This window comes from Acipenser ruthenus, chromosome 8, assembly GCF_902713425.1.
Source record: "Acipenser ruthenus chromosome 8, fAciRut3.2 maternal haplotype, whole genome shotgun sequence".
NCBI classification, from domain to species: Eukaryota; Metazoa; Chordata; class Actinopteri; order Acipenseriformes; family Acipenseridae; genus Acipenser; species Acipenser ruthenus.
The window spans coordinates 29,946,937-29,970,525 of NC_081196.1; the positions used below are offsets into that span (position 1 = coordinate 29,946,937).

Genomic DNA, 23,589 nt, shown 5'->3' on the forward strand with positions numbered 1-23,589 from the left:
TGCCACAGCTCAGACTGTCCTTGGATGTGTGGCCCTTAGACTGGCTGGCGCGTAGAACGACTGGCGTTCTAAAACACTGTTTGCCAATTTATATGGTCCTGCATGTCTAGAGCTTGTCCAGTTTACACGCTATCAAAATTCACTTCAATCTACTACTGCTCTAACTGCAAGCAGCAACAGAGCCCACGTACTAAACAGGTCAGTCGCTTCAATCAACTGATTAGCCAAAGGAAAACACCTGAAGCATGTTAAATAGTGATCTAAGCTGAAACAGTAATCGAGAATGATACATGACACACAGTAGGATATTACATAGGTAAAACATTAAATACTAAACTCAGGGTGAGTCATACAGTGCAGGTTTGCGTCCTGGCTGTGCAAAGTCACTGTTCGCCTGACCTGTGTGGGGAATTGCTACGGTGAGGGGAAAAAATGATTGGGCACATTACAATTTAAAATGAATACATTCTTGTTAGATTTATCCAATACAGCTGACTGAGGTGCTTTATTGAATTACCACTTACAGGTTTGTTTGAAAACACTAAAATGCATCATGAGTTGTTGGAGTGTGTGTAAAATTATGGGACCTGTAATTAGTGTTATTATGCTTATAAGTGGTAAGAACATGTTTTTGATAAGCATTGGTTATTACACCTTTGGGATTCAGTCAGAAACAATTACATTATTGTATAATTGAAGTATATGAGGGGAATCGGGTAAAATCAGGTTTTACCTGTTTTATCACAGTTACACTTACATTTAAAGATACTTCAATTACATTATTTGGCACCATTTATGGGTAAGATCGAGTTTAAGCCTAATTTTTTTTTTAAAAAAAGAAAAAAATGTGGTGGTAGAAACCAGGCTTTATCAGTATTCCCCTAAATTATGGATAGTTTTACATGTAATTGATTATGCAAAGCAAGGTTATTAATCCTTCCTTCTTTGTCTTCCAGAGTTCTTTAATTACCTTAACGCATTAATGAGACCGCTGACGCTGCACAGTAGTATGACGCATCTAGTTCAGTACACCAGACAAGGACTACACTGGATACGAAATAGCACTCAGTTGTCCCATTGACAGCCAGACTGGTTTTCAACTCAAATAAGAACATGGTAATTCCAGACACTGTGATACAGAAAATATGTTTTTCTTTCTGCATCGAAAATATATTTTCTACAAGAACACTAGTGAATGTCGCTGGATTCCACAGCATATCAGGTGAAAACAAGGGTTCCACTCTTTATAGAAGTACACCTTCATTAAAGTGTTCCAGAACCCCCTGCAGTGTTTACAGGAAACACATCCTTTGCTGTATCCCATGTTGTTCAGATCGCTGCATTTTTTTTTTTTTTTTTTTTTTTAACATGTTCCCGATAGTTTAGATATTTTTTTATTCACACATCTTTGGTAAAAAAAAAACCTATGGAATTTCTTGTTTCAACATTCTCTTGGTAAACGCTCCTCAGATTTATGACTCGTGATATCTGATTAAAATTTTCAAAAGAGTTGGCAATATGTTTAAATATATAACCCTGCAATACGGACAATATGGGACACAGCAAAGGTAATGAAATGCATTTCTTGTAAACTTTGCTGGGTGATCTGTTACACTTTAAAGTGACAATTCTGCAAGGTTTTTAAAATTGTTGGGGGAGGGGGGGGGGGTTGGATACAAGACTTACAATGTCAGATCTACTGTCTTACCCATGGTGACTGAAATGTACTTGCAGGGAGATGCATCTTTTATATTACAGAATACATTTTTACAACAAGCAAATCAGTCACGTGAGCTAGAGAAAGTTTGTGCTACACCTGACAGGTGTTTTTGTTCAATTTTGTTCCCCTCCTGTATGTATTTTTATGTATTTATCAATCTGAACAAAACTTCTGGGCGTTTAACTCCCCTAGTCCATAGTCCTGTTTTATCTTAAATACTTAAATAGCAAACTTGTGTCTAGTCTAGCGAAAAGAAATGTGTAGGAATCTGCCGATGTATGTATATAAAAATAAAAAATAAAAATAATAAAAAAATAAAATCATTATGGAAATAGTATCCCTTACTTGTTAGTCAGGAGCATCAATGTATTCACTCAAAAATCCTCATTACAAATTACAACATAACATAATACAATTCCCCATAGAACATCTTTAAAAGGCTCAAGGACACTTCAATTTGGTTTAGCCAAAATGAGAAATGGATGTGCAGTGCCATCAAGTGGTGTCTGTATAGCTTTGCATGATCATCATTACTGTAGCCTGAACGTAAATCAGAACAGTCCTGCAGGTCAACTTCCAGTTTCGGAATATTTTTAATTGGACAAAGTTGCAGGTTTATATATTGAATACCTATTAAAATGTAAATACTGGCACTGAGATCATTTTAAATGTTTTACCAAGGTTATGAAAATAAACCATGTTATAGTTCAAAACAGCAGGGAGTTACAGGACAACAGCATTTAGATTGACTGTACCCTGTGATCTAGAATCAAACATAAAATATATTTTAAGTGATAACAGCATTCCAGCCTGTATATTAGATTATTTGTCATATAAAGACATATAGAGGATACACCATACTGTAGGGGTAGAGAGAGTTGTTTACAGTTGTCCAAAGGAGTGAAATGACCAGAGCACTCTGTGAATATTCACTGAGGATTCATATAACAAGCACAATGTTTGGAAAAGAAAGTATGTTTATTTGAAATCCAATATCAGAAAATATCTTTCCGTATCTGCTTCGGCACATGCTTCAATTTTGAACTGCGATTTGCCTGGTCATTTCAGCATTGCATTTTAATGAATGCAAGATAGATTCTAAAATGAGATTGGGTAAAAAAAAAAAAAAAAAAATTCACACAGGATCACCGAATATGAAACCATTATTCAATGCTAAATATCTCAATGATCATTGTTTACTGGGGACTATTCAATTGATATAAATGCTGGCTGATTAAATAAATACAATCATTTGGATAACTAAAAGAGACCAGTCCTGCACTTTTCAGTATTTTTGCAGACAGAAATGCATTAAAGAGACCCACATACACAATTCGATGTTTGATTTCCATAACCTTGGTATACAAATGTATATTACCTGATCGCTGGTATTCAGACCTCCCACTGTTTAATTCAGTTTACTGACTGTTAACATTGTAATTACACTGAAGCAGAGCTTTTAGTATACACTATAAGTGGTGGGCTTATTTGCAATAATACCTAGGAGGTAGCAACTATAAGAAGTTAGAAATGTTGTAAAAGTCAAGGTGAGTTTCTAATTCTTTAGAAGAGTTTGCTTTATGGAACTGTTTAAGTAGGAGCTCTCACATTTCCTGTAGGCTAAATAATAATACAATACCTTTTACAAACAAACGTGTAGTTACAATTTTCAGGTATCATGGGCTGGTGCTATGTGCTATGGATAAATGCCATTTAAATAATAGGTTAATTAAATTAAAGGAGGTGGGATTATGGTCAGAATACAACATCTGGTGCTCCCGAATAGCGCATCCAGTAAAAGCACTCGTGTAGAGTGCAGCATGCACCCTATAGTCTGGACGTCGTCGGTTCGAGTCCAGGCTATTCCTTTGTCGACCGAGGATGGGAGCTCCCAGGGGGTGGCGCACAATTGGCCGAGCACCGCCCGGGGAGGGAGGGTTAGGACGGCCAGGGTGTCCCCGGCTCACCGCGCACCAGCGACCCCCTGTGGTCTGGCCGGGCGCCTGCAGGCTTGCCTGTAAGCTGTCCGAGAGCTGCGTTGTCCTCCGACTGCATGGTGAATCTGCAGCTAACAGCACACGCTTCGGAGGACAGCGTGTGTTCGTCTTTGCCCCTCTCGAGTCAGCACAGGGGTGGTAGCGGCAAGCTGAGCAACACAAAATAATTGGACACTACTAAATTGGGGAGAAAACAACAAAAATTAAAAAAAAAGAATACATCTGTTTTTTGCCCAACATTTATGGTAGTACTCCCTACTTGGAATATCATTGTAACGTTTACTGTGTTAGTTCCCTGCGTGTAAAACTGTCAGTTCTGTTTTATTATTTATTTGTTTTTTTAACCAAAGGTGGAAATGGCATTTCTTTTACATTTAACCCCAATTAAGCATTTGTTTCACAAAATATCTTGATATTCCTAAATATTAGGGTGATTCATAATTTGTACAACATTGTCTGAGCATCGTTAACACTGGACTCTAAGTGGATGATGATATGCAAAGGGAAAATGTCTATTCATCCCCTATTCAAAAATAGGCAAACCATTTTAATAAGCCCATCCCTCAGACTCAGTGTACAGAAAATGTTATCCATTCAGTAAATACAATATCTGTAATTCCAAGAAGCCTGCCACACCACAGAATAAACTAAAAAGGCAACAGATCCAGTTCTCAACAAATGCATAACTTTAAAATGTGTTCAGCAAGATTGCGAACACTGTGGCAACAGACATCACCTTGAAAAATGGTAGTGTTGCTATCCTCATTTTTGGAAAACTGGAATATGTACAGTAAAAGTACATATCAATAATAGCAAGCGGTGTTTCTTATTTAACTAAATTAATAGATATGGCACTTCATGTAGTGTTTTTCCTGAGAGTAAACCACATGGAGTGTATATTTGTGTGAATATTCAATAATGGAGAAGTAATAAAGCACCATTGAGGTGTACAGTAAATGATGTTGTAAAATTATGTACATATCATTACTTTTAAAGTTATTTATATAAAAAAAGCTTTTTTTTCTCATTATGTCTTCTGTAATATAACTCTTAGAGGACATGGACTTAAATTGTGTTTCATTTTGGTAACTGGAGTGCAAAAATACCTAGCCTGAGAAAAACTGTTTGTGTATTTTAGGAGTGGATATGCCTTGTTATTCTATACAGTGCATTTACAGTGTAAGGCAGACATATGTCAAACACAATACACACTGTACAAGTTCATCTTGCACATGTTACTTAGTCCAATCTACCACATGTTCTTCTGGAAATCTGTTGTAGTGCAGTTGTTCTGGAACAGTAAAGCAGCCCCACTGTACAATGTTACAATACAGCCTTAATTGATTTCTAAGAATAAGCACTTTTATAACAAACATGTTCATACTGTTTTTAAAGCATTGCAATAAAACTTCTGGAGAGAGATGGGGGTGAAACATCTTGTGTTGTATTGTTGTATAATTCCCATTTATTGGATTCTGTGTAAGTTTTGCATGTTTTTGTTCAAAGCAATTCCTTGAGTATTCCTAAGAACTTAAATTATATCTTCATTAAAGTCAAAGAAAACCGATAAAGCAAATAAAATGAAGAATGTATTAAATCTATATATTTTACCATATTTTTGGTAATCATTTTGTGATATGAACATGTGCTTCTGGAAATTTGGAATTCCAGGAAGTACTTAAGCAATAACCCATGCCAAGGTGACATATCTTACGCACGTCTGAGTGCGTTGTGAAGCACAAGTCGATATTCTGGGGCCCTTTCCTTGCTCGGATTGGGGGGCACTACATCCTGGTGGCCATGGATTACTTTACCAAGTAGCCAGAAGCCTATGCCATCCCTGATCAAGAGGCGGAGACCGTGGCAGAGGCAAGATTGGGACGTCCAACTGCCCTTGGTTCTGCTTCGCAGTGGTGCATTTGTCCCACGGTGGCCCCATGCAAAGCTCGATTCTGGGGCCCCTATTCCCTATTACCAGTAATGCTACGCTACGATACCATGACTTTCAAACAGGGCAACAACCATTTGTATTGCATTTTACTACAGCAATCGCAAAAAAACACACTCGCAGAGACAGTTAGAAATTAACCTTTTGTGATTTCACAGTGTGGCAAAGTGCCCCCCTGTGTATGTTATATGTTACGTGTTGTGTGTAAATGTTGGTGTATAGGCATTGGTACACGGGATATAAGCGGGTCTGTGTTTCACGTGTGTGTAAATTGTATATTTGTATTTAGGCACGGGGATGGCACATCACATCACGTGCAAGTAAAAAGTAATAATATGTGAGCACGGGGAATTGCACTTTAATTAATTCACGTGCAGTTGTACAGAGATTCCAATTGAATGATTGACTAGCAATCGAGTCTCGGTACAACTGCATAAAAGCTGCATGTTTTCACTCACTGGTGGTTGGGTGTTCGGTGAGTGGAGAACGAGTGTGGAGAAGGAGATAAAAAGAATAATAAGAAGAATAATAAGAAGTGTCTCACTCACCGTGTTTCATTTGTCTGTCCATCTGTTTACTGTTTAGTACGTTTTGTTTGTCTATTTTATTTTGGCGTAGAGTGCCGTGTCCTGTTTTTGTGTTTTTGTTACAACCGTTTATTTTCTGTCTGTTTATTCATTAAATGCTGAGCGAAAGCATTCTCTCAGCTCCACCAAACTCCACCTCTCTCTGTCGTTTGTGTTCCTGTTTCTGCCCTGACGTCAGACCACTCGTCATCGCTGTCACACACAGTGATAAAGTCTACAATTGTTGCTGAATAAACCAGTTTTCGGCAAATCTGGTGCATGATCGATAACTGCCCTGTGACATTGTAGAAATTGAAAAGCCACAAAAAGCTTCTTTCCCCCGATGCTACTGTGACAGGCACAGTCAAAAGCAGATGCAAGGCAATACTGAGGTTAGGATACAGGTCCAGTAAATTTCCCTTGTAGATGCAGTGGAGCATCGCAAGAGGCGAGGACGATATATTGGCTAGAAAAGCATTTATTTAGATTTGTTTCCAGGTTCATTCAAACACGCAGGCTTACACGTGTGAGACACCTATACATGTATTCCCATGAAGTCTGCAGCAGGCAAACTTTATTTTCAGTGTGTCGAAATTAGTTCATATTTAAATGGTTTACCATTTTTATCTTAAATCATGGGTTACATGATTACATGGCACATCTGACAGACTTGCTCACAGCTTTAAACTCCTACACGCTGTGTTTTTTCTGTTTATGGGCAATTGCACGGGTTGCATATACCTAAAACCTAAAACTGCTACTGCCACTCCGCTGTGCAGGACTCCACTAACTTTACCCCTGCTGTACTAATGCTTGGCCAGGAGTTCCGGACCCCAGGTGAGCTGTTGTTTGACTGGTCATGGGGCGACCTGGGAGAGGCAACCGGCCCAGAATATGGCAGGCAAGCTGCCTGGATAATTCCAATCGCTTTGCCGGTGACCAGCTGCAGACTGGGGGCATTTGCCAGAAAAGGCATTATGATACTCAAGTGAGGGGTCAGCACTTTTGTGTGGAAGAACAGGACAGAGCCTGTATAGGACCCTGCCGGGTCTTGGACCGCGTAGGAGAGGTGGTTTACGTTGTTATGGATAAGGCTTGCTAGCAACAAAACCAGGCATGCAGGGCACTGAGCTCCTGCGTGCACAGTGCAGAGAGGCAGTGCTAGGTGGCCTGCTGAGATCGCTTCTGGGTGGTGCGTGGGAGCTGGCGCCTGCAGGGGCTGCAAGAGATTGCTTCAGTGAACGGACCTGTGTGCAACTTTGTACCGTCAGTCACCCTCGCCAGTGCAGCCAAGGGATTCAGGGGATGAGGGATTCAGGGGACGGAGGGGTGCACGTGGGCAGAAACAAGGGATGGGGGGTGTTGATTGGGCAGAATTATTACATTGTTGAAATGCTGTTCATGGGCTAAGGGCTATTTAAGGGGAGCCTGTGAAAATGCTATACAGGTGTCTAAGAGTTATGTCCACTGTGCATCTCGTCTCAGCTTCTTGTCTCCTCTACTCTATTCCTACTTCTCTACAAATAGCTGGTTTGCTACAATATTATGTAACTTTGTATTGAACAACCAAATAATAAATAAAAGTGATGTGTACTGGGCTTCCCTCATATTTAATGGTAAGTTAATATTACAATACACACACCATATTTCACAAAAAGATCCATGAAGTGTGGGTGTAGGTATTTCATTTTAGTTGTCTATGCTACATATTAAAAGTGTAACGTTAGACTCAATGGAAGTTTGGCAGGTAGGTATTGTATCAAAGACATTCTATGCTGATTTGTATATACTATGCATCACTAAGAGATCAGGACTGTACCATGTTTGTTATTAAACATAATAATAATAATAATAATTATTTATTTCTTAGCAGACACCCTTATTCAGGGCGACTTACAATTGTTACAAGATATCACATTATTTTTACATACAATTACATTATTTTTTTACACATTATTAAAAATTAGAATTAAGTAAATAAAAACATAGATAACCCCCAGTATATTTTCAATATAGATATTATTTTTTTTAAATGTTTCTTCAGACACGACATCTAACTCCTTTAGACACCTGGAGCCTCACACACTAAACAGCGGTAACGTGTTTTGTACACCTGCTGTATTCAGTAACCAGTGGCAGGCAACCTAGCGTGTCGAAAAAGTACCGCGTTCAAGTCATTTAAATATAATGAATAATGTTAATGTTTTGAAATGTATGCAAATTACGTCACAAAATACGACGAGGGAGGTATTTGATATGCAAACCATATTTACTTAAGGACGCTAACTTTACTAGGTGCCTTAGCGTGTGTTAAAAGTACCACTTATTGAAACCAGGCGGTGTCACAGAACCAGCAGAAGAGCTGCACAGGAGACCGAGAACAAGTCAGGGAGAGAGTATTTTGGACCAGGCAGACCTTACTAGGGCTGGGTCAGGAAGGGTAATATAACGGGATACAGACTGACCACAGATCATACCAGCCTTATATGTAGGGTCCCGGAAAATTAACAATATCATGAATTTCACAGAAATCTTCTATTTGACTGCATACGATAAAAAAAAACAAAAAAAAAACATGCATTTTATTTTAATACCGGCTTCATGATTGGTGAATTCCTCATACTGTATAATGACGTTTAAAATGGTTGTTTAGCTAGTGTTGATTCATTAGCTTGCAGTGTATGATTAACATTGACATTAAAAAAAAGCTAAATTCATTTCAACAGAAGATCGTGTTCAGAGCTACGAAAAGGGGACGCTGCGTGCAGATGGTGGGATTCTGTTTTGCTCAACTTGTAATGTGTCTTTGGATCTTCTAAAAAAAGATACTATTGACAAGCATCTTGACAGCGCAGTACACCAAAACAAGAAAATCAAACTTGACGCAGATCACAATCACAGGATTGTTTAAAAAGAGCACAGAAAGTGGAGAAGCACGTAATATCAACACGTTTGAATTAGTGGAAGCCTTTAGTGCAGCGAATATACCAATACAACGGCTGGTCAATGAAATACAGTGCCTTGAAAAAGTCTTCACACCCTTGAACATTTTTCACGTTCTACTGCCTAAAAAATACAATTCATAATGCATTAAAGTAGGAGTTAGTTTCACTGATCTACACAACATCAGCTACACTTTCAACGTGAAAGAACAATTATAGAAATATTCAAAAAGTAATTAAAAAAAAAAAAAAAAAAAAAAGTCTTGATTGCATAAGTCTTCACACCCTTTGTCATAGCAAATCCAAATTAGCTCAGGTACAACAAACTGCCTTAACAAGGCACATAATAAGTTAAATAGAGTCCACCTGTGTCCAATCACAGTAGTTCAACTAATTCGAATACTCCTGGATGAAGAATCAAGTTGTTTCTGTTGTATGAAGTGAATTTGAAGCAAATGGCAAAACATGCCGAACAAGGAGCTGCCAAAAGAACTCCGGGATAAAGCCTTTCATAATTCCCCACCACTTCTGCTAATACATTTAGCTCCTGGTCTGTAAACTTTTGATTCCTCACTCTGTCCTCCTTGGACGCTGTCATTGTGACAAACTCAGAACCATACCTACCTTTTCTATCGAGCAGCCATATATATGTTTCATTTTTGCGCGCGGTGTGGCTTCCCCCTCAAAAGCGGTAATTCTGGCCATTTACCGTTTAGTGAATGAGGCCCTTAGTTTTTAGCGCTTTAATAGCCTGTCAATCATAATTAGGCGCTAAATGGATCTGATTGACAGATAACGTATAAATATCCAGATAGCCTTAAATACATATTTTTTGTTTTTTAAAAATAGTCTCTGATATCTCATATAATACAGTTACACTGTATGCTTTATTCCGGTTTTCGTAAGTTAAACCCTATAAGCACAAACACCGAAATAAATATTCTGGGGGAAAAGCTATTTCATTCCATGTATTACAAATAATATTTTTAAATAAAAAAATAAAAAAAATGATGTAACATTTGTGTAACATTAAAAATATTAACAATACACATAACAATAATAGCTACTGGGACACAACAGATCATTTATATTTTGTGTGGTTATTTTACTGTTAAAACCTGTACAATATAGATATTATATATATACAAATATATATATATATATATATATATATATATATATATATATATATACAAATCAGAGAATAAGGAAAACACTGCTGAAACACTTTCGAATAGAATGCTTGAGCAATGCGAGTAGAAGAGTTATGACGGCTACAACATAGTTCAAATAGAGAAGGACGGGAACTGTTTCTTTAGATGTTTAGGTGTAGTTCTATACGGTTCACAAAATGACCATCGAACAATTAGACATGATATAACAGAAGTAATGGAAAGCAATATACAACAATATGAAATGTACATCGATTCAGTGACCCATATTGAAAAAATGAAATTAAGTGATGGGAGTATAGATTCTTGGGCTACAGAGGCAGAAGTTATGGCAGCTGTAGACCTCCTAAATAGGCCCATACACGTATACATAGACTTAAAGAATAAGGACTGTTTTAAATACGAAGGCACAATGGAATATATTAAAAATAAGAACAATCCAATTAATCTTTTATACAACAATAACCATTTCTCAGTTCTTGTATTTAAAGACAATGAAACCGGAAGAAAATCTAAATACTGTGGAATAATTAAGAAAGATAATCAAAATAAATCTAAAACAGTAAAAATAAACCAGGTTAAAGTAAATAATAAAATGCAAAATAGAGAGTTAAACATGAATAGGACAGAGAATTCAAAACAGAAAGATAGGAGACCCAAAAATAAACATGGTACCAAATACACAAAAGATAAGACAGAAGACATAGTATTTAATTTATCAAGTAAAACTTTAACCACATCCCAAAAAGCGGTACTGAGTAAAGGACTTAAGTTTATACCGACTAAAAGATACATCGATAAAGATAAACTGGCCACTGAATTAAAGGAGTGGGAGAGACGCATGAGATTAGCAGAATATTTTTTCAATGAAAATATCTCGGATTCAGAGGGTAATTATGACCATGGGATTAAGGTTAATAGTACAAGCACATGGACTCCTCCGGATGGAAGAGATAAATGGTTAGATATGTATATTGAAGTAGTTAAACAAGAAATAATAGTAGGACTAAAGAAAAGATGTAAACTTAATTTAACCAATAGTGAAGAACAAGCTATGACTGAGTTGTTAAATGATGATGATATAATGATAAGACCAGCAGATAAAGGCTCAGGAATAGTGATAATGAACACAGATGACTATATGAAATCTGTAGAATGTGAATTAAATAATACATATACATATGAAGAAGTTAAAAGCAATAAGATCAATAAATCGGTAAAAGAGGTTAAGGAAATTGCGGAGAGACTATACAATAAAGGCATTATATCAAAAGAATTAAAAAAATACATGCAGCCACATAATGCAAGAACAGGCCTAGCAAGAGGAAATCCTAAAATGCACAAAGAAAATCACCCTATGTGAATGATAGTCAGTACAATTGATAATCCAACACACATAATAGCTGAAATAGCAGAAAAACAACTTAGGTCGCACATTGAGAAATTACCAAGCTATGTTAAGGATACAGCACAATTTTTAAAAAGACTTGAATCAATAAAACACAACCTTCCAGAGAATACAATTTTATTTTGCATGGATGTAAAATCCTTGTAACCAAGTGTCCCTCGTAAAGAAACTTTAGAAGCTTGTCAAAAAGCACTAGATAATAGACTAGATAAATCAATACCTACAGCAGAGGTACTGAACATGATCAACATAGTTTTAGAAAACAGTTATTTTACATTTGTTGATAAGAATTACAAACAAAACGATGGTACAGCAATAGGATCTAAATTAGGAATGCATTTTGCCAGTACATACATGGGGAAATGGGAAGAACAATTACTTATAAAATCGGAAAGAGAACCTTTAGAAAACATTCGGTTTGTAGATGATATTTTTGGGGTTTGGACACATGGAAAAGAGTCTCTTTTCCAGTTTCATAAAATGGCAAATGAAATACACAGTAATATTAAGGTGGACCTTCGATGGACAAGGAAAGGAATAGAATTTTTAGATACCACAGTAAAACTTGAAGAAGGTTCAATTGAGACTGACCTCTTCTGTAAACCTACTGACATGCACCAGTATTTACACATGTCCTCTGCACATCCGATACACTCTAAAAGGGCAATCCCAAAGGGTCTAGGAATAAGAATACGAAGAATATGCTCAAAAGAAAGTGACTATGTAAAACAAAGAAATGTATTAAAAACAAATCTTAAAAAAAGAGGATACAAAGAAAGAATTATAGAGACGGAGTTAAGAAAAGTGGATAAACTAAAAAGAGATGATCTACTAGATTATAAAAATAGAGATAAAAAGGTCAAAAGAGTCCCATTAATAATGACTTACTCTAAACTTTTGCCCAATATTTCTAAGATAGTTTGGAAACACTTGCGGATTCTACATAATTCAGAAAAATTAAAAAAAGTATTTCTTAAGGCCCCAGTTGTAGCATTCAAAAGAGAAGCTAATTTAGGTGATATTTTAGTTCACAGTAAACATAAAAGAATAATTAACAAAATAGGTTCTACGAACATATGCACTAGTAGATGTAAAGTGTGTAAATACATAGACAAACGTAAAAATATAATTAAACATAAGAACACCACATATCCACTAAAAACTAATACCTACTGTAAAAATAGTAATGTTGTTTATGGAATAGCCTGTGAAAAATGTGATGAAATCAAATATGTTGGAGAGACTGGAACTACTTTATATAAAAGAATTCAGAACCACCTTTCATTAATTAGAAATAAAAAAATGAATGAACCAATAGTACAGCACTTCACCAGTCAGGGACATGACATAAATGATGTAAAGTTTGTAGTATTAGAACAGCTCAAATTAGACAATGCGACATATAGAAGAATAAAAGAAAGTAAATGGATAAATAGACTGAACACGATTATGCCAGCGGGACTCAACAGAAAAGAATGAACTAATTAACTTCAATAAATATATAACATTTAAATAAATAAACAAAATTCATTCAAAAGTTGTGCATGCTGATGCGCTGGGGAGGCCAAATCTAGACTGATCCTCAGAGCCAGCATTGCATGATATAATAAAAATATAAGTTTATATAAAGTAGTGTTAATTAGAATTAATACAGATTCAAAGATAGAAGTAAAAATGATGTCACAATATATAGAACACCATTACATCATGTAAGAATAAATCATGAATTTGAATGTAAACAATAACAAGTAGTTGTCATGCCGTCAAAAACCTATAAATACCTCCAGGCTCCCTTGAGAAAGATATGTACAACATATCGAAACGTTGGGCAGCTGGCTCTTTGAGCTAATATATATATATATATATATATATATATATATATATTAGCTCAAAGAGACAGCTTTATTTTTTTTTCTATATAGCTGAAGACGGGCTTTTGCTCAAAACGTCCTGAAATATATATTTTTTAATTATTTAAACTAGTAATACTTTTCATGATTATATTAATAATAAGTTAATTTATAATAATTATATTTAATACTACTAATAATGAATTAACGTTTTCTGCTATACTTTATTAGCTATGGATGTTCATCAGTAATATGGTAGTGGTAAACAGCACAAGGCCACAAGGCAGCTTTCCCTGAGAATGCAGGAAACAGCTCAAAGGTTTGTAAAGAACAAGCATAATCTATCAATTAATTTCCTATATAAGAAAATAAAATAATAAAATGATGTGGCCATTTTGTATCCTTTATTTGAGTTTGTTATGGTTTTTGGAGACTCGCATCTGAGGAGCCTGGTAGATGGTTACGTTCAGATGCCCAAGGGTGACCTGCACTTTGGATACAGCTGCACTTCAGGTGCTTGTGCAGCTGCACTCCGTAAAGAAGTGCTGAACAAAACCCTACCTGAAGAGCCGGACCTGGTGTGCCTTATTGCACCAGGGAACAACCTCTCGAAAAACAGCATCCAACAAGCAGGGAAGGAGTTTGCCAGCGTTATCCGTTCAGCCCAGAGTAGATGGAATAAGATAAAAAATTGAACACTTTATTTTTTAAATCCATATATATATATATATATATATATATATATATATATATATATATATATATATAGTGCCGTGAAAAAGTATTTGCCCCGTCTGATTTTCTGCATTTTCGCACATTTTTCACAAGTTATTGCCCCGCCTAGTTAACGCAACCCAATTAAAGGAATAATTAGGGTCAGCTGTTTGAGTACCTTGGTTAACAACCAGGCCTGATTTGGGCCAGCCCTGCCCAATATAAATCTGACTAACTTTGGCCCTTACCATCAGAGTGAAGTTGTCAGCACACAGGTTCTAGAGGCACATCATGCCATGAACAAAAGAAATTCCTGAAGACCTCCGGAAAAAAGTTGTTGATGCCTATCAGTCTGGAAAGGGTTACAAAGCTATTTCTAAGGCTCTAGGGCTCCACCAAACCACAGTCAGCCATATTGTCCAAATGGAGAAAGTTTGGGACAGTAGTGAATCTTCCCAGGAGTGACCGTCCTGCCAAATCTCTCCAAGAGCAAGGCGTAAAATCATCCAGGAAGTCACAAAGAACCCTAGAAAAACATCCAGGTATCTGCAGGCCTCTCTCGCCTCGGCTAAGGTCAGTGTTCATGACTCCACCATCAGAAAGACACTGGGCAAAAATGGAATTCATGGCAGAGTGGCAAGGCAGAAACCATTGCTCACTAAGAAGAACATGAATGTTCATCTCAAGTTTGCCAAAAAGCACCTGGATGATCCTGAAGAGTTCTGGAACAATGTTCTATGGAAAGATGAGTCAAACGTGTAAGTGTAACATAGATTGCGTAAAATGAACTTCACCATAACCCTTTCGCATCCTAAGATACCATGTTTATGCAAAATATGCTTACAATGTAAATAGTTAAGTCAAAATGTAATTTATTTCCTTTAAAGGAGATGTAATTGCATTTTTTAATTCAATTTCTTTACCATTAACTCTTTCAGAAATCTAACACTATTTTTTTTTCCCCGCAGGTGTATCGAGCAAAAATAAGTTTGCCAGCACCTTTCCAGATCTCCAATAGGTAGCCCTGGAGGAGAGGGTAGCTGCTAGCTGTGGACTCCCTGAGGTTTCCTTCAGTTAAATGTAGTTTTTCCTCCCCCCAGTGCTGTGCAGCTCACAGGATTAATTTGGTTGTTTGTTTAAATAAAATACTAATACAATTATAAATTGTCCTGCTTTATTCTGTAGGTAGCATATGCCAGTTAGACTAAAGGGAAATGGCTGTTTTTGTTACCCCAAGCCCCATTGAAAACCCAGCAACATTTGCAATGATATCAATCTGGTGGATCTAAGGTTATATTCTATTCAGTAGATGTCTATAGAGTGCATGTCACCGCCCTTTCACTAAGGCACAATCCTTAGTTTTTTCAGGAATCACACATGCATATGCCCATTGTGGGGAAATGGTTGTTTTGGTATGCTATGCTCCATAACAAGCTGACCAACATTTACATTGCCTACAATTTTTTTTTTTAAAAGCCAAGCACTATGTATAATGACATAAATCTGATTATTCCTATAACTATATTCTATTATATTTTTAGGAAATGAACGGCTGCTAATTTGTGGAGAGCATTATAAGGTAATTTAAGGGAAATAGCTGTTTTAACTAGACACCTGACGTAAAAAGTAGTGTTGCTAGTACAGTGACGTAAATCTTAAGTAACTTTATTTAATGTACCCCCACTGTATCTACATTACATTCCTCCCCACTTTCATGGATGCACAATCTTTAGTTTTGTCAGGAGTGGGTCTTGAGTGTGCCCAGCATCTGAAAATGAAGGGAAAATGGCTGTTATAACTAGACACCTGGCATAAAAAGTAGTGTTTCTAGTACAGTGACATAAATCTTAAGTAAGTAACTTTATTTTCTGTACCCCTTAGTGTCTCTACGTTACGTTTCACCCCACTTTCTATATGTATATAAACTATATTTGTTGTGCTGGATACGGGACACTTATTTTGATACATTGCCTGCACTGAGCTGTTTTGAAAACCGGAAGTAATCATCTTATTGTTGCTAGCTTCACGGAACTCTCTGCTACTTACGCTGTCCTGCAAAATAAAAAAAAATAAAAAAAATTTTTTACCTGGTTTGTAAAATGTAGTTTAGTTCATATAAAATAATTTCTGACAATGTGTACTGTAAAATACTAAAATAGATTCTATACTGTACTTTACAATTCCTTCAAATATTGTACGTGGTGGTTGTCTCATTGATACCCAGGATAACATTTGTGCTACATACGTTTGTTTATTAACTAAAATAAGCCGATACAATGTTCAAACAGCATTGTTTGGAGCTGACTTACTTATCTCATGTGTATCTTGCCTTCCAGTAGATGTGCATACATAGTGGGATTAGTCCACTGCAAAATAATATCCAAGTCTGATGCAGCCACATAGAGTATATCTGAAAGACCAATAATATCGTAGCACCCCATCACATCCAGGAGCATGACTTGAAAGCAGACTATTTTTCTGATGCCCACTTTCTAATACAATCCCTAAAATTTGATAATGTGTCTTTTACACCTGAATAGAAGTGCACTCTAAACCATAAGCACAAGTACCTAGCTTTATTGTGAATTTACTGTAACTGTCAGAATACCAAGTGCTTCGAACACTTGGTAGTTTGAAGCAGTCCCATAGGACCTAATAAAGAAGCTACGAAAGCCCATTAATAATATATATATATATATATATAAATAATAATAATAATAATAATAATAAACACTAAATATTTTCTGTTTCACAATAGGCACCCATGCTAGAGAAGGGACTGTTGAGTCAGATACTGAAGCTTAGCTTCAGCACATTTACTGACGAAAGACCGTGATAATGCCATTACTGACAAGCTTTAGAATAACAGGCAAATGTAGGGTTGAAAAAACCGAAATGGGTTTTCATATAATATTTTTTTTAAAGAAAGTATGTTCAATGTTAATTACATAACCAGTACTGTATCAAGCTCTTGACATGATGTGCAGAAGACTCCTTAACTTACCTGGAGGTTGTTTATTCTCCTTAAGATAGAGGTAAATCCCAGGTATTGAACTGCTCATTACAGAAGAGCCTGAGGCTAGCCGGTATGATGAGAACTCAATGCCCCAATTTGCTTCAACAGGCAGGATAGCATGTGTTAAGAACAAACTGTACCCCATGTGATTGTACTATATTACAAACCAAAGCAACAGGGGCGCTTTACACCAGAGGATAAAAAGTCTAAAGCTTCTTTAACTCGACGTTACTTGAAAAATAGACAAGGTGAACTTAAAATTCTATAACCAATGTTCAGCTAGAGGATTTGGACAACTGGGTCACTTCAACTGAAGTGGACACAATTCTAGTGCGGTATAAAACCACCTGTGATGGAGAAAATGGTTATTGGGGGATTATTATTATTATTATTATTATTATTATTATTATTATTATTTATTTATTTCTTAGCAGACGCCCTTATCCAGGGTGACTTACAATTGTTACAAGATATCACATTATTTTTACATGCAATTCCCCATTTATACAGTTGGGTTTTTACTAGAGCAATCTAGGTAAAGTACCTTGCTCAAGGGTACAGCAGCAATGTCCCCCACCTGGAGTTTTCCAACAATATATGTTGTCATATGTTGTATACTGAATTGGGTTTAGCAACACCCTGTCCACTTGTAATATAACAGTCAAAAAGGGTACCCATAAAATGTAACTTATACAATGGTAAAATCATGCCCTGCGTCATCACAATTGTTTCAGAACATTCATCCCTTTATCAAACAGGTATTGAGTAACTATCTCTATTTGCCTGAGTTTTGTTGGTTTGAGCATGGAAATAATGGAAAATACACAACAGTACCCTGGCACTGAGGTGGAGAATCATATTAGCATCCTGCAGGCGCCAGTCCACAATACTTCTCCTTTGGGCTTCAGTGAACAATGCTATCCTTCCTCACAATCAGCCTTCAGGAATATTTCAAGAAGCAATTTTTGCCGAAATAGTAAATAATGATCTGTGTTGAAACAGACACACACAGAGCACACATAATATGACATTAAACAGCTTATGTTTTTTTGATTAACATAAATTATGTCAAAATGAAAGGTCATTACCAATTGTAAATTCCCTTTAAATATCAAACAAAAAGGTAGACAAAGCCTTTTTCATATTGCAGTTTAAATTCTTATCTAGCACACGGTTTAACCTTTCTTGGAAAGGTCGAGAGCTCTGTGTTATTATGGACACACACTAAACAGACAGGACGTCATCAGCGCGAATCAATCAGTCAGGTTCTGTCATGATAAAATATCACTATGCAGTCAGATCTGGGCCAATCCAGAAGAAAACGATTTTCTTTATTCAAAAATAGGAAAGAATGCGCGGAGGAACTAAGGACAACTGAACTAAACGCCGGCTTTAGTCGATGCTGTTTTTAAGCGTGACCCAGTGCTGAGGTATACTAGCACAATAACACAGATAATTATACAGTACATAACGTGCAAATCGGCCTCCACAAGTCTCCCTGGTTGTGCAAACTATCCACTGCTAAACCACACAGCAACACCACCTCGTCTAGACTGACACACCTATATATATATATATATATATATATATATATATATATATATATATATATATATATATATATATATATATATATAACTTATTTCACCACAGTCATCTAGATTGACATAATAAGGTTTACATTTTCCCGAAAAAAAAAAAAAAGACTAGAGCTTCAAGAAATTGATCACCCCGCTAGGTGGATAGTGTTAAGTGATTCTTCCCACCTGTCGTGTTACATGTTTGCTGCAAGGGTTTTATGCCGTCAAAGCCCCCCAGTATCCGCAGACAGACATCAACGTCAATGAATATCGAAAGTCTGTGTTGTAGTAAAACAGCGGGCGAACAGGGGCGGGTTTCCCAATCTGAAAACCGTGTTTCTGCGCTGCGTCAATAAAGATAGCAGTCAAACCGTTAGAGGTCGCTGTGAGACCCTTCGCCGGCGGTGCGTCTCTTACAGTGACCCCGGCAGGAGGAGGGTCCGCGGCGGTAGGCAACGAGAGGAGGAGCCGGAGAGAAGGCGGCTAGAAATGGAGTGAGAGAGAACTGACTCGGAATCGTTTGTCTGATTGAAGAGCTACGAAAAAGATCGAGACAAAGACAACGAATAAACAAAAAAGAAAACCAGAACATTTCGGAATAGGAGAAGTTGGCACAGAGATGGTTGTCTTTATGTCGAAAGGTGAGGACGGTTTCCTAGCGTTGTAACATTTACAGCTGTTAAAACAATAAACAGTTTGCTTTGTAAAGAATGATAATTTTGATTTCGGTGTGTAATGCATGACTTGTATATCGTTTGCATGCATTGTAAAAACATTATGTATCTTGCAAATGGCAAGTCGGCTTTTGTTTGGTTCTATTCTGTATTTTCTTCAGGTTGTTGCATTGTTGGTGTAAGTGTAACTTGCCCGAGCTTGCCTGTCTCCTGCCTTGCCGGCTGTATGTTTTTTTAGGCCGGTCTGTGTCAGACTGTCCCACCCACTAGCCGCATCACATGGCACTGTAAGACGAGCAGACACAACATTATTGAGGCAAACATTACTGAGGTCCAGTGTCCAGTGACACCGTTGTTGAGTCAGTCAGTAGGTAATGGAGCCGGCGGGTTTGGAAAGCTGACCGGCTGTGTTCAAAAACATAATAATAATAAAACAATAGAACTGCTGGCTTACGTCCATGCTTAGACAGGCGTTGCTACACCACGCGTTTTTGGAAGGGGGGTACAGTAGCCACTCAGTATTGCTGTTTATTACCCCTCCAGTACATACAGCTCCAAATATATTGCTCTATAACTGTCTTTGTTTTGGTTATTTTCACAGGAGAAGTTAAGTGAAATGCAGCGGCTTAGTTTTTGTGGGGTGTAGCTGCAGTTGGCATGGCACCAGTTGCCATCCTCTCCTCCTCTCCAGTGCAGTGGGTCACACCGCCAGTTGTGTTTGGGCACGTGTTGCTATAATTTGAATAAACTTAGAATTCCCCACCATTTCAGTTGAGCTGTGCCCCTGTAGCTGTTTGAAAAGCAACACTTTTCAATGCAGTGTTATCATTGGACTTGTTATACAAGTATATTAACTGTACAGGGAATTATATTAAGCCTGTTTTTCAGTAAAAACTACTATATGTATGCACATATTGGGGGTTGGACAAAAAGGTAGAAACACTTGCCATAACACAAGCACTGTGAGTTATTAACACAGCCCTGGTTAGTATTTTCCAAGCAAAGATACCCTAAATAAGCAAATAACGTTTTAACATTGTAAAGACTTTAACTACAAAGTTTAAAAAAAAAAAAAAAAAAAAAAAAAACTCTGTGCACACCAAAGTATACCTTGAAATTAGGGCTGCCACTCGATTCAAATTTTTGATTGGTTAACTTATGGGCATTAGTTTATTAACCTCTAGATTGATTGGTGGATTCATCCGTGCACATTTAATAAAGGTAACGCACTATATTTGCACGCACTATTGAGATGTACCTGTGCTGGCCTCGTGGGCACAAAGTAAATGAAATTAACTAAACTTTTATAATATATATATATATATATATATATATATATATATATATATATATATATATTTCATTCAAAGAACAAAACAAAACCAATAATAAACACAGCTTACATATGTTGCAGAATCTATCAAATGCACAGATTCCAATACATCACTCTACTAAAGCTGGAGCGATGTCTAATTTTTCACCATTGATAGATCGTTCTCCAAAAAAGCTGCTGCATCGATTCATCGACGTTATGAGAGGGTAAAAAGAAACGCAGTAATACATGTGAAGCTGTGGATTACTGTGTAACATTGCTATTAACACTTTAAAACCTATTCTGCAAATTTAAATACAAAACATTGTTTAAATCCATTACCAGTCAGAGTAGCAACCATCAAGAGAACAACTCATTTAAATAAAGTTATCACTGTCCACAGCAGTTTAGTAACGAGTTTTGTCCATGGCTTATATTTGGATTGTGTTAAGGAACATGATAGTATACACATTTTGTTTTCATTTAAGCGATGACTGGCACGTGCTTACAATCTGCACAGCATTATTGAATATCTGCTGACTAGGGACTGATGTTGCCAGGGTGCTTAATACCTCTGACCAAAGATACAACTTTTGGAATGATCTTGGTTGTTTTTCATAATTTTTACTCGGTGGGGAGGGCTGGGGGGGCAGGGGACGGGGGGGGGGGGACGGGGGGGGTAGTTCAAATGAATAAATGCAGATTTTGTTTGCAGTTGTGTAGGGTGCCATCTCCAGAGGTCGCGTTTACACAGAATTCTGCGTCAAATACACAGGACTTTTTAATAAAACGCATAAGAATAACAGCAGTGCGTTTCTAAAACGCAGATGTAAAAGACCACATTTCCCCTTTTCATCCCTATCCAATAATCCATGGCACTCCTGGCAGCATATGCGGTCCTGGCAGCGGAAATGCTGCCAATGGCAACGCTGGCAGTGGCAATGCTAACAGCGGCCTAGGCAGTGCAGGCTTTGCAGCCTTAGGCGATGCAGGCTTTGCAGGCTCGGGCTGGAGTTGATCCTTTGGAGGCGATGGCGGGAGCAACAGGTAATCTTCCTCTGGTGGTGGAGGTGGGAGCTGTAGGTAGCCCCCCTCTGGTGGTGGAGGCGAGAGCAGCAGGGGGTCTCCCTCTAGCCGTGGAGGCGGGAGCAGCAGGTAGTCTTCCTCTGGTGGTGGAGGCGATAGCAGCAGGGGGTCTCCCTCTAGCCGTGGAGGCGGGAGCAGCAGGTAGTCTTCCTCTGGCAGCGGAGGCAGGAGCAGCTTGTAGTCTCCTCCTGGCGGCGAAGGCTGGAGCAGCGGGTAGTCTTCCCCTGGCGGTGAAGGCGAGAGCAGCAGGTAGTCTCCCTCTGTTACTGGGGACAGGTGCGGCTCTCCCTCAGTCACGGGGAACGGGTGCTGCTCTCCTTCGGTCGCTGGCGACTGGTGCTGCTCTCCTTCGGTCGCTGGCGACTGGTGCAGCTCTCCTTCGGTCGCTGGCGACTGGTGCGGCTCTCCTTCGGTCGCTGGTGACTGGTGCGGCTCTCCTCTGGGCTCTGGTGTGGACGTGCATACTCCCTTTGGAGGTGGGAGCAGCTCTTCTCCCCCTGGTGGTGGAGGCAGGGGCAATACTGACCTTGGTGCGATGCACTCTGGCCGCTGTTCCTCCTCCCCCTCCTCCTGGAGGTGGCAGTTGACCAGGAAGTGCCCACACTCCCCCCAGGCAGGGCACCAACTCGAGACCTCAATAAGGTGCAGGTAGGCATCCCAGTGGCCTGTCGGCAGTGGTTCATCCTCCACTCCTGGGAGGGGGCAGTTGGCTGGAAGTGCCCACACGCCCCGCAGGCGGGCACTAACTTGAGATCTCGAGTACTTGGAGGTAGGCTTCTCAGCGGCTCTTCTGCCGTGTAGTTGGCAGGGGTGCCGGGTATTTCGACCGTAACACCGGTGGCAATGGAGGTTCAGGCTCCTTCCTTGTGGGCGCTGGACACAACGGGACTTCGGACTTATCCCCTTCCTCGTCTGTGTCCCCGTTGACCTCCGGGCAGCTTTCCTCCTCATGCCCATAGAAACAGCAGTAGGCGCACCACTCCTCATCCTCCTGCTCCTCAGTGGAGTACTCCTCTTGTACCCACCGGATGGGGTCCTACGGCCAGGTCAGAGGGTTGACCTCCCTGCTTCTCCTGTCACTCTTTTGGACAGGTGCCTGAAGGGGCGTGTGGAAGGGGCAGCGCATGGTGGTGTGCCCGGGTTTGTTACAGGCTAGGCACCAACCGTGCTTCCGCCTTCAGGCTTTGGGATTGGCTGTTCCTTTTCTTTACCCTTTGGCTCCTTCTCCCCATTTTCTTCTTTTTTCCTCCCAAAAACACACACACAAATGTTTTTCCTTCTTTTTTTTTATTTATTTATTTTTTTTCAAAAAAAAAAAATTCACCCGCTGTACAGTGCCTGGGCATATGTGAACAGGCTGGCTGGTGGTGACTTCAGTCCAGGAAGTAGACAGGACACAGAGTGGTGAGTGAATTGCGCTGTTGCGCCGTTTTATCATAAATAAACAATTTAAACACAGAACAAACAAAACGGCATGTTGGCCAAAATAAATACAGACAAAACCGTGGACAAACCTTTAAACCAGTATCGTGCTGAACTGTTTCAGCACGAGTAGCAATCGCTGCTGTTGTTGTTGTTGTTGTTGTTGTTCTTTCTCCTCCTCT

At 38.5% G+C, this 23,589-nt stretch overlaps 2 protein-coding genes and 1 long non-coding RNA gene across 10 annotated transcripts in view; 2 read left to right on the forward strand and 1 right to left on the reverse strand.

The window, feature by feature from the left end:
• Window positions 1-7,891, forward strand: part of LOC117406694 (AF4/FMR2 family member 3-like) — a 266,153-nt gene extending 258,262 nt beyond the window's left edge. For 2 of the 5 annotated variants that reach the window (XM_059028801.1, XM_059028800.1), the window contains exon 22: window positions 957-7,888. In XM_059028801.1, the coding sequence (XP_058884784.1) occupies window positions 957-1,081 (125 nt within the window). In that variant the 3' untranslated portion in view covers window positions 1,082-7,888. Of the gene's footprint in view, window positions 1-956 lie in introns of all 5 variants that reach the window. The other 3 variants (XM_059028802.1, XM_059028803.1, XM_034010963.3) reach the window with 2 other exon arrangements.
• Window positions 7,892-10,387: 2,496 nt separating this feature from the next.
• On the reverse strand, window positions 10,388-19,334 carry LOC117407496 (uncharacterized). Of its 3 annotated transcripts, XR_009329354.1 has the most exons (5): window positions 19,100-19,334; window positions 18,168-18,321; window positions 16,627-16,727; window positions 15,996-16,085; window positions 10,388-15,052 (listed from the first exon to the last, which is right to left on the reverse strand). It is a non-coding gene; the product is annotated as an uncharacterized LOC117407496 (long non-coding RNA). The 3 variants fall into 3 exon arrangements; XR_004545064.3 differs by having other exon boundaries at window positions 10,388-16,085; window positions 19,100-19,332; XR_009329353.1 differs by having other exon boundaries at window positions 10,388-16,085; window positions 17,322-18,321; window positions 19,100-19,238.
• A 10-nt stretch (window positions 19,335-19,344) lies between these two features.
• The window catches only part of LOC117406564 (DNA repair protein REV1-like), an 87,107-nt gene continuing 82,862 nt past the window's right edge, over window positions 19,345-23,589 (forward strand). The window contains exon 1 of one of the 2 annotated variants that reach the window (XM_059028804.1): window positions 19,345-19,554. The gene's annotated coding sequence lies outside the window, so the exon portion shown is untranslated. The remainder of the gene's footprint in view (window positions 19,555-23,589) is intronic. The other variant, XM_034010647.3, reaches the window with a different exon arrangement.